The sequence below is a fragment of the Prionailurus bengalensis genome, chromosome F2 (genome assembly GCF_016509475.1).
Source record: "Prionailurus bengalensis isolate Pbe53 chromosome F2, Fcat_Pben_1.1_paternal_pri, whole genome shotgun sequence".
NCBI lineage: Eukaryota > Metazoa > Chordata > Mammalia > Carnivora > Felidae > Prionailurus > Prionailurus bengalensis.
Genome location: NC_057353.1, coordinates 16,217,324 through 16,231,452, shown reverse-complemented (window position 1 = coordinate 16,231,452; position 14,129 = coordinate 16,217,324). Strand labels below are relative to the sequence as shown.

General features: G+C 37.6%; 1 protein-coding gene across 3 annotated transcripts in view; it reads left to right on the top strand.

The window, feature by feature from the left end:
* PDE7A (phosphodiesterase 7A) overlaps positions 1–14,129 on the top strand; it is a 127,369-nt gene that overhangs the window by 85,196 nt on the left and 28,044 nt on the right. For all 3 annotated transcript variants that reach the window (XR_006300468.1, XM_043601160.1, XM_043601161.1), the window contains exons 4-5: positions 8,735–8,886; positions 10,844–10,907. Coding sequence is in view for 2 of the 3 variants with exons in the window: in XM_043601160.1 (XP_043457095.1) it covers positions 8,735–8,886; positions 10,844–10,907 (216 nt within the window). In the remaining variant the exon portion in view is untranslated. The remainder of the gene's footprint in view (positions 1–8,734; positions 8,887–10,843; positions 10,908–14,129) is intronic.

Below are 14,129 nucleotides of genomic sequence, written 5' to 3'. Positions count from 1 at the left end.
AGGATTTTAAGTGGCAGATATAGTGACTACAAGGCTCCCTCTTGTGGACCATTAAAGCAAGTAGCCGTCAAGTCTCAAGATCCAAAGCCTTTCCTGTTAAAAACCTCTTTTGTATAACAACTGTCAGTGACATCTTTTGCCATGCTACTTGAATGATAGAGAAGTGAGTCTGGGACTGTCAGGAGTAATACTGCTGAACACGTGTGATTCTCCGGCCCTTTTGTTTCCTTAACCTATTGCCTGTATCTCCTTTCTCCTTTCTAATATTAGGGGAAAACATTGTTTCTAAATTTGCCTGCTATCCCATATTTCATTTTTTTGCCTCAGAGAATCTAAGAATGGATGGCTGGAAGTAATTCCCATGATCATCAAGTAACAACACTCATTTAATTTTTTGGAAGTTGATTAGTTTGTTCATGGTCACATAGTGAGGTAATGTTATATTTTAGAAGAGAACCAACAGAGCTAACGGCTCTTTAACAGTAACTTGATTAATTCGCTGAGCCCTGTTGGCTTTCTAAGCTGGTTTGGAATGTAGGTAACCATGTAAACTAGAACAACCCTGGGACTTACAATAAATAGTCGTGGCCTGGTGGAAGCTGGGCTTTAATAAAGACAATTTTAATCTACTGTGTATTATGCTTTGAAATAAATAATGGCACACCTTATGTTACAGAGAGAGCCCATGACAGTATTGGTAGTAGGGTCAGATTTTACATAATATGCTTAGAGGGTGAGTTTTTCAGTAACAGTCTGAATGAGGGTACTAGTCAAATTCTCAGTCACTCATTCCTGTTTCCAGTTCCCCATGTATTCTTTTTTATATATTCCTAAATGATATCTACTTATTCAACTTGATACTCTTTTTTTCTCTGTAGTGGTCTTTCCTTGTTTCAATATAAGACTTTTCCTTCTAATCGTTATAGGGAATCTGTGTATGTATGTGTGTAGAGGGGGAAGAGTGGGAGGGAAGCAAACCTGAGGAAACTAAAAATTTCCATCTTAAAATGATCTCATCATGCTTTATCCTTGATTTATAGTTACTGATCCCTTAGATCATATTTTGGAAGCTATTCTAGGACAGTTTTGGAAGGCTCTCTCACTTTCTTTTAATGTTTACTTATTTTTGAGAGAGAGAGAGAGAGAGAGACAGCATGAGCGGGTGAGGGGCAGAGAGAGGGGGAGACACAGAATCTGAAGCAGGCTCCAGGCTCTGAGCTGTCAGCACAGAGTCCGACGCGGGACTCAGACCCACAAACTGCCAGATCATGCCCTGCACTGCAGTAGGATGCTTAACTGACTGAGCCACCCAGGCGCCCCTCTAATTTTCTTTTAGAAAACTTATTCTCCAGTTTGGCAGTGTGTTTTAGAAGCCATTGAAATGTGCTCCGATGTGTTTGTTCTACTTCTGAGGGTGTATTCCAAGGGAATCAACTAGGATATGTGGAAAGGTATAGTTATAAGAATGTTTATTACAGAATTGTAAGAAAAATAAAAGAAACAGCCCAGAAGCAAAAAGAGTATGTAATTATGATAATTTCATACTTTGGAATAATGAGCACCTCACAGAAAAATGTTACTTCAAATTGATGAAAATTGTGACCGATTTTTTTTTTTAATTCTCAGGTTAGCTAACATACAGTGTAGTCTTGGCTTCAGGAGTGGAATCCGGTGATTCATCACTTACATATAACACCCAGTGCTCCTCCCAACAAGTGCCCTTCTCAATGCCCTTCACCCATTTTCCCCACCTCCCCACCCCCATCAACCCTCAGTTCTCTGTATTTAAGAGTCTCTTCTGGTTTGCCTCCCTCTCTGTTTTTATCTTGTTTTTCCTACCCTTCCCCCATGTTCATCTGTTAAGTGTCTCAAATTCCACATATGAGTGAAATCATGTGATATCTGTCTGTCTCTGACTAGACTTATTTCGTTTAGCATAATATCCTCCAGTTCCATCCACGTTGTTGTAAATGGCAAGATTTCATTCTTTTTCATCACTGAGTAGTATTCCAGTGTGTGTGTGTGTGTGTGTGTGTGTGTGTGTCGTGTCACATACCACATTTTCTTTTTTTTTTAATTAATAATTTTTTAATGTTTATTCAGTTTTGAAAGACCGAGAGAGTGGGAGACACAGAATCTGAAGCAGGCTCCAGGCTCTTGAGCTGTCAGCACTGAGCCTGATGCAGGACTCGAATCCAGGAACTGAGATCATGACCTGAGCCACAGTTGGCCGCTTAACCAACTGAGCCACCAAGGCGCCCCTATACACCACATTTTCTTAATTCATTCATCAGGTGATGGACATTTAAGTTCTTTCCATAATTTGGCTATTGTTGAAAGTGCTGCTATAAACATTGGGGTACAAGTGCCCCTATGTATCAGCACTCCTGTATCCCTTGGGTAAATTCCTAGCAGTGCTATTGCTGGGTCATAGGGTAGTTCTATTTTTAATTTTTTGAGGAACTTCTGTGCTATTTTCCAGAGTGGCTGCACAAGTTTGCATTCCCACCAGCAGTGCAAGAGGGTTCCCATTTTTCCACATCCTCGCCAGCATTTGTTGTTTCCTGAGTTGTTAATTTTAGCCATTCTGACTGGTGTGAGAGGGTATATCTCAGTGTGGTTTTGATTTGTATTTCCCTGATGATGAGTGTCATTGAGCATCTTTTCATGTGTCTGTTTGCCATCTGGACATCTTCTTTGGAAAGTGTCTGTTCATGTCTTCTGCCCTTTTCTTCACTGGATTATTTGTTTTCTTGGGTGTTGACTTTGTTCAGTTCTTTACAGATTTTTGATACCAGCCCTTTATCCGATATGTCATTTGCAAATATCTTCTCCCATTCTGTTGGTTACCTTTTAGTCTTGTTGATTGTTTCCTTTGCAGTGCAGAAGCTTTTTATCTTGATGAGGTCCCAATAGTTAATTTTTTTGCTTTTATTTCCCTTGCCTTTGGAGACATGTCAAGTAAGGAATTGCTGCAGCCGAGGTCAAAGAAGTTGTAGTCTGTTTTGTCCTGTAGAATTTTGATGGTTTCCTGTCTCACATTTAGGTCTTTCATCCATTTTGAGTTTATTTTTATGGTGTAAGAAAGTGTGACTGAATTTTGTACCACTCACTTAAAAAATTAAATGAAATGGGGCACCTGGGTGGCTCAGTCAGATAAGCATCGACTTCAGCTCAGGTCATGATCTCACAGCTCATGAGTTCGAGCCCCACACCAGGCTTTGTGCTGACAGCTCAGAGCCTGGAGCCTGCTTCGGATTCTGCCTCCCTCTCTCTGCCCCTGCCCCGCTTGCACTCTGTCTCTGTTAATAAATAACCATTGAAATTTTTTTTGATTAAATGAAGCAATAGCCATAAAGAACAAATTGAACTCAGGGAATAGATAATAAGGCAAGATAAAAAAAAAAGTGGTTGAAACATGTACATTCAGAATCAAGAAAGAGTAGAAACAAGGGGTACCTGGGTGGCTCAGTCAAACATCTGACTCTTTGGCTCAAGTCATGATCTCACAGTTCATGAGATTGAACCATGCATGGGACTCTGTGCTGACAGCACAGAGCCTGCTTGGGATTTTCTTTCTCCCTGTCCCTCTGCCCCTCCCCTGCTTGCTTGCTCGCTCTCTCTCAAAATAAATAAATATTTAGGAAAAAAACAATAGAAGCAAAAGTCCAAATATATCACAGAAATGAAGGCATTTGGTAGGACCAAAGGTGTAGAATATGCAGTAACCAAGATAATGAGCATAGGGGATAGAAATGAGAAAAGCAATCTGCAGTCACACCACCCTGAGTGCACCCAATCTTGTCTGATCTCAGAAGCTAAGCAGGGTTGGGAAAAATAAGAAAGCAAACAAAACAAATAAATGATTAAAACGAATTGGAGAGGAAGTGAGATACAGATGATAGGTAAAGTCGTTTCAACATAACAGTTTAGTCTCTGAATAATAAAGCTAAAATAGTGGAACACAATAAATATTTAGCAATACCATTCAAGAAAACTCTTCATAAGTAACAGAAGAGTTAAAATGACATATTGAAGGAGCACACCATGTATCAGGGGAAAATGATCCAGAATGGTTCACAGTGGGGTATATCTTAGCAAAGTCATTGGACTTTAAGATCAAGAGAGTTTCTGTGGGTGGCCATGGCAAAAGACCAAGTCACTAAAGGGGGGAAGTAAAGGGTTTGCCTCAGACTTTGCAAACCTCAATGCCAGAAGATAATGAATCAGTACTTTGAAATACACTCCAGGAAGGAAAATGAAAGACAAGAATTTATATTTAGTCAAGCTGTCTGTCAAATACAAAGACTACCATTCAAAGATATATTGTTTGTGAGATACATTATTATCATGAAAGAAAAAGTATATACTCCGTCAACTAACAAACATTGGGAAAGGGAAAGTAGGATATAGAGTCATTTCCTTGCGTGTAATAACAAAATATTAAAGGATGATGTCTTAAGCTGACAAATCAAGAAGTGGAAATATAAGCATATTTTACAAAATGAAGGTATTTTTTGTAAATTGTAAAGTTGTAGCAACGCTCTTCAGGGCAGTACTGGTTAAACAGATTATGGTTCATCCATATCATGAAATACTTGATAGCCTCATAAAAAAATGAGGAAGGTCTCTAGGTACTGATAGGGAAGGGAGCACCAAGATAAAAAGCAAGATGCAGAACATACAATGGAATATATGGTACCATTTATGTAAAAGGAGTAGAAAAATAGTATATAAGGATTTCATACATTTGATCAAAAAACTCAGGAAAAATACACAAGAATCTTTAAGAAAAAAATTATCTTGGGGGAAGGCTTGGGAGGTGGTTGGATGGATGACTGGGTAGGGGTTAGGTTCGGGTTTGTTCTTTTTTTTTTTAATGTTTATTTATTTATTTTGAGAGAGAGCATGCACATGCATGAGTGGGTCAGGGGCAGAGAGAGAGGTGGGGGGAGGGAGAGAGAATCCCAAGCAGGCTCCACACTGTCAGCGTGGAGCCTGATTTGGGGCTCAGACTCAAGAACACGAAATCATGACCTGAGCCAAAATCAAGAGTTGGATGCTTCACCAACTGAGCCACCCAGGCGCCCTTCCTTTTCATTTTTGTAGTGCAAGTGCATTACATATTACTAATTAGACTAATGGAAATACCGAATATTCTCTTCCTCCTTCCCCCAAATTCTGGTCCCGTATTGTCTTAAGCAAAGCTCTGAGGTAGTTTTAGCTGCTGTCTCTACAAGGTGTCATGGGATTTTCATTCTTTCCAGAATGTAATCTTCTTAAGTATCTTCCCCAGCCCTTCTAGGTGCAGAAAACACTGTTCTGTGATTGATTTGCTATTTCATCTGGACAGGTTCTCTGTCCTTTCTTAGGTTGTCTGCAAAATAATCAGTACTTATTAAGGCTGGTTCTGTCATTAAATGAAACTCTGTTTCTTATCCTTTGTGTAGGTTATTTATGGGATTGGTCTTGCTGGATGCATTGGGCTCCTATGAGTGAGCATTTCCCCTTGAGTTAGTGTCTAATATTCATTCTCAACTTAATATGGTCAAAACAGAACTCTTGATAACGTGTACCAACTTTAGAACTCTATGAAATAGGAAGATACGAATTACATTTAGTTTTTGTTTTTTTTCATTTAAGGAAGGTGAGACATTAAGAGGTTGTGACTTGTCAAAAATTACTCAGAAAATAGGAGTAAGGCAGGGGCAAGGAGGGTGCTGCCAGACTGCCAGATGTCTTAACCATTGGTAATGTGAATCCTGCCTTGTTGATATGAGGATTTAGCATGGTGGACTGAGTTATTGGGGTTTTCCCCTCAAGTGAGGCTAATTTGTTTTTTGGTCCTTGTGCAGTTATGCTCCCAAAGAGATTCTCACACTTATTTCCAGGGTGCATGAGTTTGGATATATAATTGGAAAGCAGCGATGCTACTATTATTAGTGTATACATGTATGCACCCACAGATACGCACATAGTGATTCAGTATAATTGCCAGTGACAAAACTGTTACCTTTTGTGATTTAAGATCACTTGAAGGGAATGCTCATGAAATCATGCTCATGACTTTGAACTCATTTCCATAATGAATAGAAGACATTCTGCAACATTTTCTAGAAGTTTTCTAAATGCTTTGGTTCTAATGCATTAATTGTATTGCATTTCTACTTTGGTTTCTAAAGTTGTGTGTGTAAAATGGGGGCGATAGTCTTGTCATCTTCACAGGATTGTTGTGATCACTAAATGGGATAGCTTATGTGAATGCGCTTTTATAAAACTGTAAGGTGCCTTGTCAAAACAGAGATGGTGGTGCTAGTATACGCTAATTAGTCTCACCTGTTCCTCATATGTTCCTACCATTCAACTCTGTCCCTTCCCGATTCACTCTTTTCTAAGAATAGGACTAAAAGGATCATATTAGACTTAAATTCGTGTACCTTAGCTTTTTTCGCCTGTGTTTCTTTTTCTGCATGCGTTCGTCTACGTAAAGACAATTTTGAATAATGTCATACAGAATCTTACACTTAATAATTAAACAATAGAGATATAATAAAAACCTATGCGTAATAGTGTGGACACAGGCTTTGTAAACAGACAGTTCTGTGTTTTAAAATCCACTTGTCCTATGTTGGCTGTGTAACCTTGGACAGGTTACTTAATCTCTTGTAGACTCAGTGTTCTCATGTGTAAAAATGAATGATAATATTTATCTTTTGACATTGTTGCGGACTAAATGAGGTACTTTTTGCAAAGCACTTTGGAACATTGTTTTCACAGAACACTTAGTGTACCCTCATGTCCTCAAACATGCAAATTCTAGTTCAGACATAATCACTTGATTAGTAGTTTTATCATTTTTGTTGTACTCCTTTTAATGTAAGTTACATTGATAAAGATCAGAAATTTAACTCCACAGTTGCTCTAAAAACTTTCTATTTTAGATTCACTGGAATGAAAAATGAGTACATTATGAAAAATGTACATAACAGTGTATATTACTTTATTTCTGGCTTATGTGAGTATATGGGAGCCTGAAAACTCATCAGCTATTTCAAAACGAGGATGCATTTATTCATTATATTTTACATATACCTAGCTGGTGCTATTATTAGCATTTGGAATAAAGAGATGAAAAAAAAAAAGTAGTTCTTGGCTACATTGGAGGTCACCATTTGTCAAAGGAGACAGGTAAATAAGTGGTTATAATCCAATATCAGAAGTAGTCTGATAGAGGTCTGCACAGGGAGCTTTGAGAACCCAGAGGAGACACCTCCCACTTCTACGTGGGGAGTGTGTGTGCAGTCGTTCAGATGTGCCTCCAGGGAAAATGACATCTGAGTCACATCTGGAACGAGCCAGAACCTGTAACGTGAAGCCTTTTCTTCAGACTAAGGACATGAATTCATTTTAAGATGATGTGGAGCCAATGAGTACTTTTATTTAAAGCAACATGAGGGGCGCCTGGGTGGCTCAGTCAGTTGGGCGTCCGACTTCGGCGCAGGTCATGATCTCACCATCAGTGAGTTCGGGCCCTATGTCAGGCTCTGTGCTGACAGCTTGGAGCCTGGAGTCTGCTCTGGATTCTGTGTCTCCCTGTCTCTCTGCCCCTCCCCTGCTCGTGCTCCCCCTCAAAAATTAAAAAAAATAATAATAAAGCAACATGAATGGATTGGGAATTTAGGATAACTACCTGGAAGCATACCTCCAAGCAGTGGCATCACATCAGTTTTATCATCATCTACATTGCAACCAGTTACTTAATATATCCAGCTCATGGATACCTTATCTCACTCAATCCAGCACCCTTTGAACTGCATATTAATTGCCATTATTCTATAGATATGAAAACACAGGGTAATACAGGTTAATAGAGGAGTTAGTGACTGGATGCATAAGGAAGAGTATGTTTGATCACCTGCCATTCTTCCTGGTGGGTTTAAGTTAACAGAAGATGAGAGATGATAATTGTTGATCCTTAGTCTCCTTTTTCATGTGTTTTATATATTATAAAGCATTTCATTGAATTTAGTTTGATTCTAGAGTTTAAAGATAACATGTGTTCCCTAGAAGATGGCTTTTAACCCAAGTCTGTTACTTCGTCTGGTACTTAAGGAAACTGGTTTGTTCTAACACTAGAGGAAAAAAATGGTTGTGTTAAACTTGCTCTTCCTTAGAATTTTTCATCTTACAGGATTTTTGTCCCTATTCTTTAGAATTCTTAATAGATTATGTTACTTAATTTTCCAGTCCTTCTCCTTTTCCTCTAAATAAAATTATCTTAATATTTGAAATGATATCTCCTTAGGATTTGAGACGTTGTAGTTGTGTAATTGTTAAATTCTCATATGTAACTGGGGACCTGGATTCTCAGTATGAAGGGTAGTTTGAAACTAGATTTTTGTCTTTCTTCTCCATAATGTCTATCGAGTATATTCGAGCAATAGAATGAGAGGTGATTATTCTTCAGAGTTAAAAACAAAACAAAAAACCTGACTATTAATCCAGCCACATTCCTCATTAGCTTTCCAAATCCTGTCAAAATTGACCGTTTGCCCCTTCATTTTTAGTTCTTTAGTTGAAAATACAAATGAAGTACTTCTTTCTCTCCTAGAAATGTGGTATAATGATTCGTTTTTTTAAAAAGGGTTTGTATGTGACTAGAAAGGAGTATAACAAAGATTGTGTGTGCACAGTTTCGACTTGCTATACTCACCTTTTACTTCTTTTATTTCAGCTCAATCTGAAATTGAAGTTTCTGTGTCTGCAAGAAATATCAGGAGGTTACTAAGTTTCCAGCGGTATCTTAGATCTTCTCGCTTTTTTCGCGGTACTACTGTTTCAAATTCTCTAAACATTTTAGATGATGATTATAATGGACAAGCCAAGGTGTGTATAACTTTTTCAAGAAAACATTAATTTTTGATAAGTTTCATGAAACCCTTTTTTTCCCATATGGGATTGACTTATTAGAACCTTTTTTTTAATGCAAAAATTAGTTAAGCCCATTATTCAGTTTTTCCTTTAGAGTGGGTGTTCATTTTATAATTAGGTGTTACAGAGCAAGGGAAATCACTGAAGTAACTAAAAGAATGAAAATGTTTTTGTTTATTGTAACAGTAAGTAACAAGTAGATCAGTAAACATTAAACTATAAGATCACACTGAATTTTAACTCTGGGAAGAATATTATGGCTATTCTGATCTAATGTCTATATGCTATACATAAAGAATCTATGACCTAAAGAGCATCAGGGACTGTTTGAGCTCACCCACTGTTTAGAGGTAAACCCAGCATAGGATGTTAGGTCTCATGACTTACAGTCAAATGATTTTTTATAGTCTCTTGCATCACTGAGCTATTTTGAGGGTTTATACATTTTCTAATTAAACCCAGTGATTGTGAGCATTATTTATATAGTTTAAAAGAAATGTCTTAATGAAGGTGGAGCTCAGATGAGCTTGTTTTTGACCAAATGAGAGTTTTTAATGATCTTATGTTTCTGACATTTTTAAAATTATTTTTTACCTAATATTTACAGGCCAGATTTTGTAAGTGTGTGTACATAGGGCTAAGGTACCTTCTTTACAATTACATTAAAGTGCAAAAAAATTGTTTCCCTGTTTGTGAAAGAAATCTATAAAAAAGTGTTCATGCTTTCTTTAAATTGTAAAGTTTACAGGTTCTGCTTTTTAACATGAAAATATCGGGGCACCTGGGTAGCTCAGTCGGTTAAACGTCTGACTTTGGCTCAGGTCATGATCTCATAGTTCCTGGGTTTGAGCCTCCCGTCGGGCTCAGTGCTGACAGCTCAGAGCCTGGATCCTGCTTCAGATTCTGTGTCCCTCTCTCTCTCTGCCCCTCTCCCGCTTACACACATGCTCTCTCTCAAAAGTAAACATTAAAGAAATTAAAAATAAACAAAATGAGAATATTGATCTGTGTATGAGTGGTTGTTAGTATTATCAAATAATCACTATTAGTAAGAGTATTTCTTATGTCAATTTATTGATAGATGTGTACAACAGTGAACTTTCCACAAAAATTTCAGGTTACAAATATATAGTGTAAAAATATGAATTTGGTTTGGTTGTTGTGAGATTTATTTGCTCAACTGAAATACACATCAACTTAAATGTAATAAAGGCTATTAATTATTGTATAATGATATTTAAAGAATATAAATAAATACCTGTAAGTTGGGAGTGTTTTTTTTTTTTTTTTAAGAAAAGGAATAACAAATAACTTAAGCATAGTGTAGTATAGATTCAAGTGCCTAGGTTCCAGAATCAGACCACCTGAGTTAATTAATATCCCAGCTCTATTACTTTCTAGCTGAGCAAGTTAGTTACTTTTAGCCTGTTTCCCCATATATAAAGGAGGGTTAAAGACAACTCCTACTTCATAGTCTTGGTATGAATAGTAAGAGTAAGCAAAACACTTTTAACAGTACCTGGAATATAGTAAGTACTCAACTATTATAACTTATTTTTAAAATCTAATTTCTAGACCATGCCATGTATGAACCATATATGGTTCATGGTGTTAAATTATGTTAGAATTCTTGAAAAGTTCATGTGAGTGTAGGAATGAATTGAAAGAAACAATAACCTTACTTGTACATTCATTAATTGGAATACAAACTATTTGGTTTTCCAAATGGAGATTACCCTTTGGACACTTTTTTGGAGCCAGTTGGAAAGGTCATGATTAAAAGGAGAATGATACTTTGCATTTCTTAAAGTAAATCACTTTCCATTTTCACTAACTTCCCTATGGACTATCTGTAAAAGACAGACTCTTATTGAACTTAAATTACAGTAGGAATGTTTGGTTTTCATTTCAGTGTATGCTGGAAAAAGTTGGAAATTGGAATTTTGATATCTTTCTATTTGATAGACTAACAAATGGTAAGTGAAGAGTTTGACTTACTCAAATTAATGTGTACTCTAGATTGCTGCATTGATGGTACAGTCACTCGGGGGGTTATTGCTTTCATTTACTTAGGTTATGAGCCCTCTGCTGCCAACAGAAGATCATTTTGTCCCTTCTTTAGTGACTGATCTATAAGCTCAAAGAATCACTCTCATAATTTTGTCTTTTCATTACTCTTGGTTAGCAGTAATCAAAAGTCATCATCATCATCATCACTTGGCCATCCATCCCTAATTAATGCTACTATTATAGATAACCCAAAGTGAAATTGTTACCTCATTATTTTGTTTTTCTGTTTTGGTTTCTTTTGGGTTGTGGTCATTTACAATGACATCTTCTGATACTGTATTTCAGCTTTGATAGCCACAGATATGTGGTAGATTAATGACATTTTAAAGATATCCTTTCTTTTAACTTTATGGTTCTCAGGCTTTTCTTTCTCTGTACACTTGAGAGATATGACATATGATCAACATTGGTTCCCTATGACATGGCGTCTTCATGGTTGGGTGGAGATGAGCTTGTAGCTTCTTTAGGAGTCTTATCAGAATCTACAGAATATGAATGGTTTGAAAACACCAGGTGATTCTAATCTGTTTACCCCCTCCTGTGTTTTGTTTGGTTTTAGGGGCAAGGGTCATGTTTCCTTATTCTCTTTGGAACAGGATAAGGATTTCTTTTGAGAATCATTTTTATTTAGGGTAAAATTTTTGGCATAAAAAAATGGTACAGGTTATTCAACTAGACCGTACTTGTCTAAATATCTTTTTGCTTGTCTAAATATCCTTTTAATAAGTGAAACAGGGGGCTCCTGGGTAGCTCAGTTGGTTAAGCATCTCACTCAATTTCGGCTCAGGTCATGATCTCATGATTCATGAGATTGAGCCCCACAGTGGGCTCTGTGCTGACTGTGGAGCCTGCTTGGGATTCTCTCTCCCTCTCTCTTCCCCTCCTGCACAAACACACACACACACTCTCTCTCTCTCAAAATAAATAAATAAACCTTAATAAAAGTAAAGCAGATTGGAAAGTACACTGAGAGGAAGCCACTTCTGAGTGTTTAGAATGAAGTGGGCCACCTGGGTGGCTCAGTCAATTGAACATCCAACTCTTGATTTCCGCTCAGGTTGTGATCCCAGGGTTGTGGGATCGAGCCCTGCACCGGGCTCCACTCTGAGCATGGAACTTGCTTGAGATTCTCTCTCTCCCTCTGCCTCCCCCTCCCCTGCTTCTGCATTCACACATTTTCTGTCTCTGTCTCTCTCTCTCTCAAATTTAAAAAAAAAAATTTTTTTAGAGTGAATTAAATATGTAGTTCACTGCTATGTACTTTGAAATTGCCTTTTTGTTTTCTTTTTTTCTTTGGAATGAAGCTCCTTTCATAAGGAAGCTAAATATGGGAAATGGGCAAGCAGATACAACTCTAGTCATCTTGAGAATCAATGTGGGTCTAGCTTTTTAGTATCACTACATTATTCCCTGTAAGCTGTGTGACCATGTAAAGTCCATGTAAAGAAAATAGCTTTGAGATCACCTTCTATTTGTCTGTACACTGTTGACAGAAAATAAATCGGACTGATCCTCAGCAAAATTGAAAAACAATGAATTCTGTTTTATCAGCACAGTCCCCCTCCTGCTTCCCTGCCATTTTGGGTTTTTTTTCCTTTTCTCTTTCTCTTCTACCTCTCCTTTGCCCTTGGGTGACTGTTTTCTGCCTTTCTCTGGCCCCACTTGGCATGTCCACACAGAAAATGCTCTAGTATCATTTACACAGTTGTCTTTCCCTTCAGCCTTCCCTTTTTAAAACATGTAGATGGCAAAATATCAGGTGACTCATCTTCTTCTAGATCTGGGAAATTCCTTTTTTCTAACTTAATATGAATATTACTTCAGTTATTATCCCAAGATAAATGTAGATCAAACCATGCCACCCTTCACACCTTCCAGGTTTAGCCTTCTATAAACTGTAATTGCTCCTCACCTGCTATTAGTCTGCTGGGACACTTTTACTCATTGAAATAGCTGTTTGTTTTCTAAATTCCATTTTTAAAAAGCACATATCTGCTAGTCGGGGGTCTTGGTGATGAAAGTAGAGTGAGGTTGAAAGTGTGGGATGGGCAGAGTAGCTTTCATGTGAATCACCTCATTACTTTTTGTGAAGATGATGGCTGAATGGTTTCTTCTCAGGGTTGGTTGGTAGCAGGTAACTACACACCTGTGATTTTACAGATGGTGATACACATATTCATGTAACGAGAGCCACCCAAAAGTTACAGGAATTCTATACATGAAGAGCAAATGGGCAAGAAAAACTTTTTAACTTTCATTATTTTATTAGAAATGCTTTCCTTTTAAAAGTGCTTAGCCAGAAATGAATTCTGGATAATATATATGTATGGTATCCAAGTGTATAGTTTTCCTTTGTTGCTTACCGATCCCGTGCTTTCTGTATTTCTTACTCTGGCAATTCACCAGATGACATAGTAGGGGGAACGCAGAGAAGAGGTAAAACTCAGTGATTCCCACCAAGACAAAGGGTCCCACCTTGTCCACTGCAAGGAGGAAAATACGTATCATCTGGTAGGATATATTTGGCATTCCTTTTATAGGAATGAGAGGTTATGTGTAAAATAGCAAGATAGGGTTTGTCACCCCCGAGATCTACCTGGCATGTGAGGACCCTCGTTGCCAGGTGTGTGTCATGGCAGCAGCCTCATCCTCCTGGCTGCCATCTGGAATCACATCTAAGAACTATCAATGACCCTTACATGTACCTTGAGCAGTTCTATCTTTGGATACATGTTTATGAAGGAGGCTCTTCTATAAGCACAATTTTCTTTTCCAAGAAAGTGTTTCCATTTTTGTATAAAGTAAGTTCTTCTGTGCAAGAAGAACAGGTAAGCATTACTTGTTTTGAAATGTTTGACCTGTGTTCTTATTCACTGGTATTAAAATAGTCCGTTGGTGTCTTAAAAACTAGAAATAAGAAACAATGTTACACGCAGTTTTCCAATTAGATATGGGTAGTACACTTTGTTAGACTGGTTTTTGTCTGATTCTTTTAAAGTTCTTGGTGGAAGACATTATATGTATTGCAGATTGCCCGAATTCCAGAAGATATTTTACCATCAGATTGCAGCTTTCTTAAAACTTATTCAAGACCTAGAAATTGGTAATTTGTCTTATTAGGTTTGCAA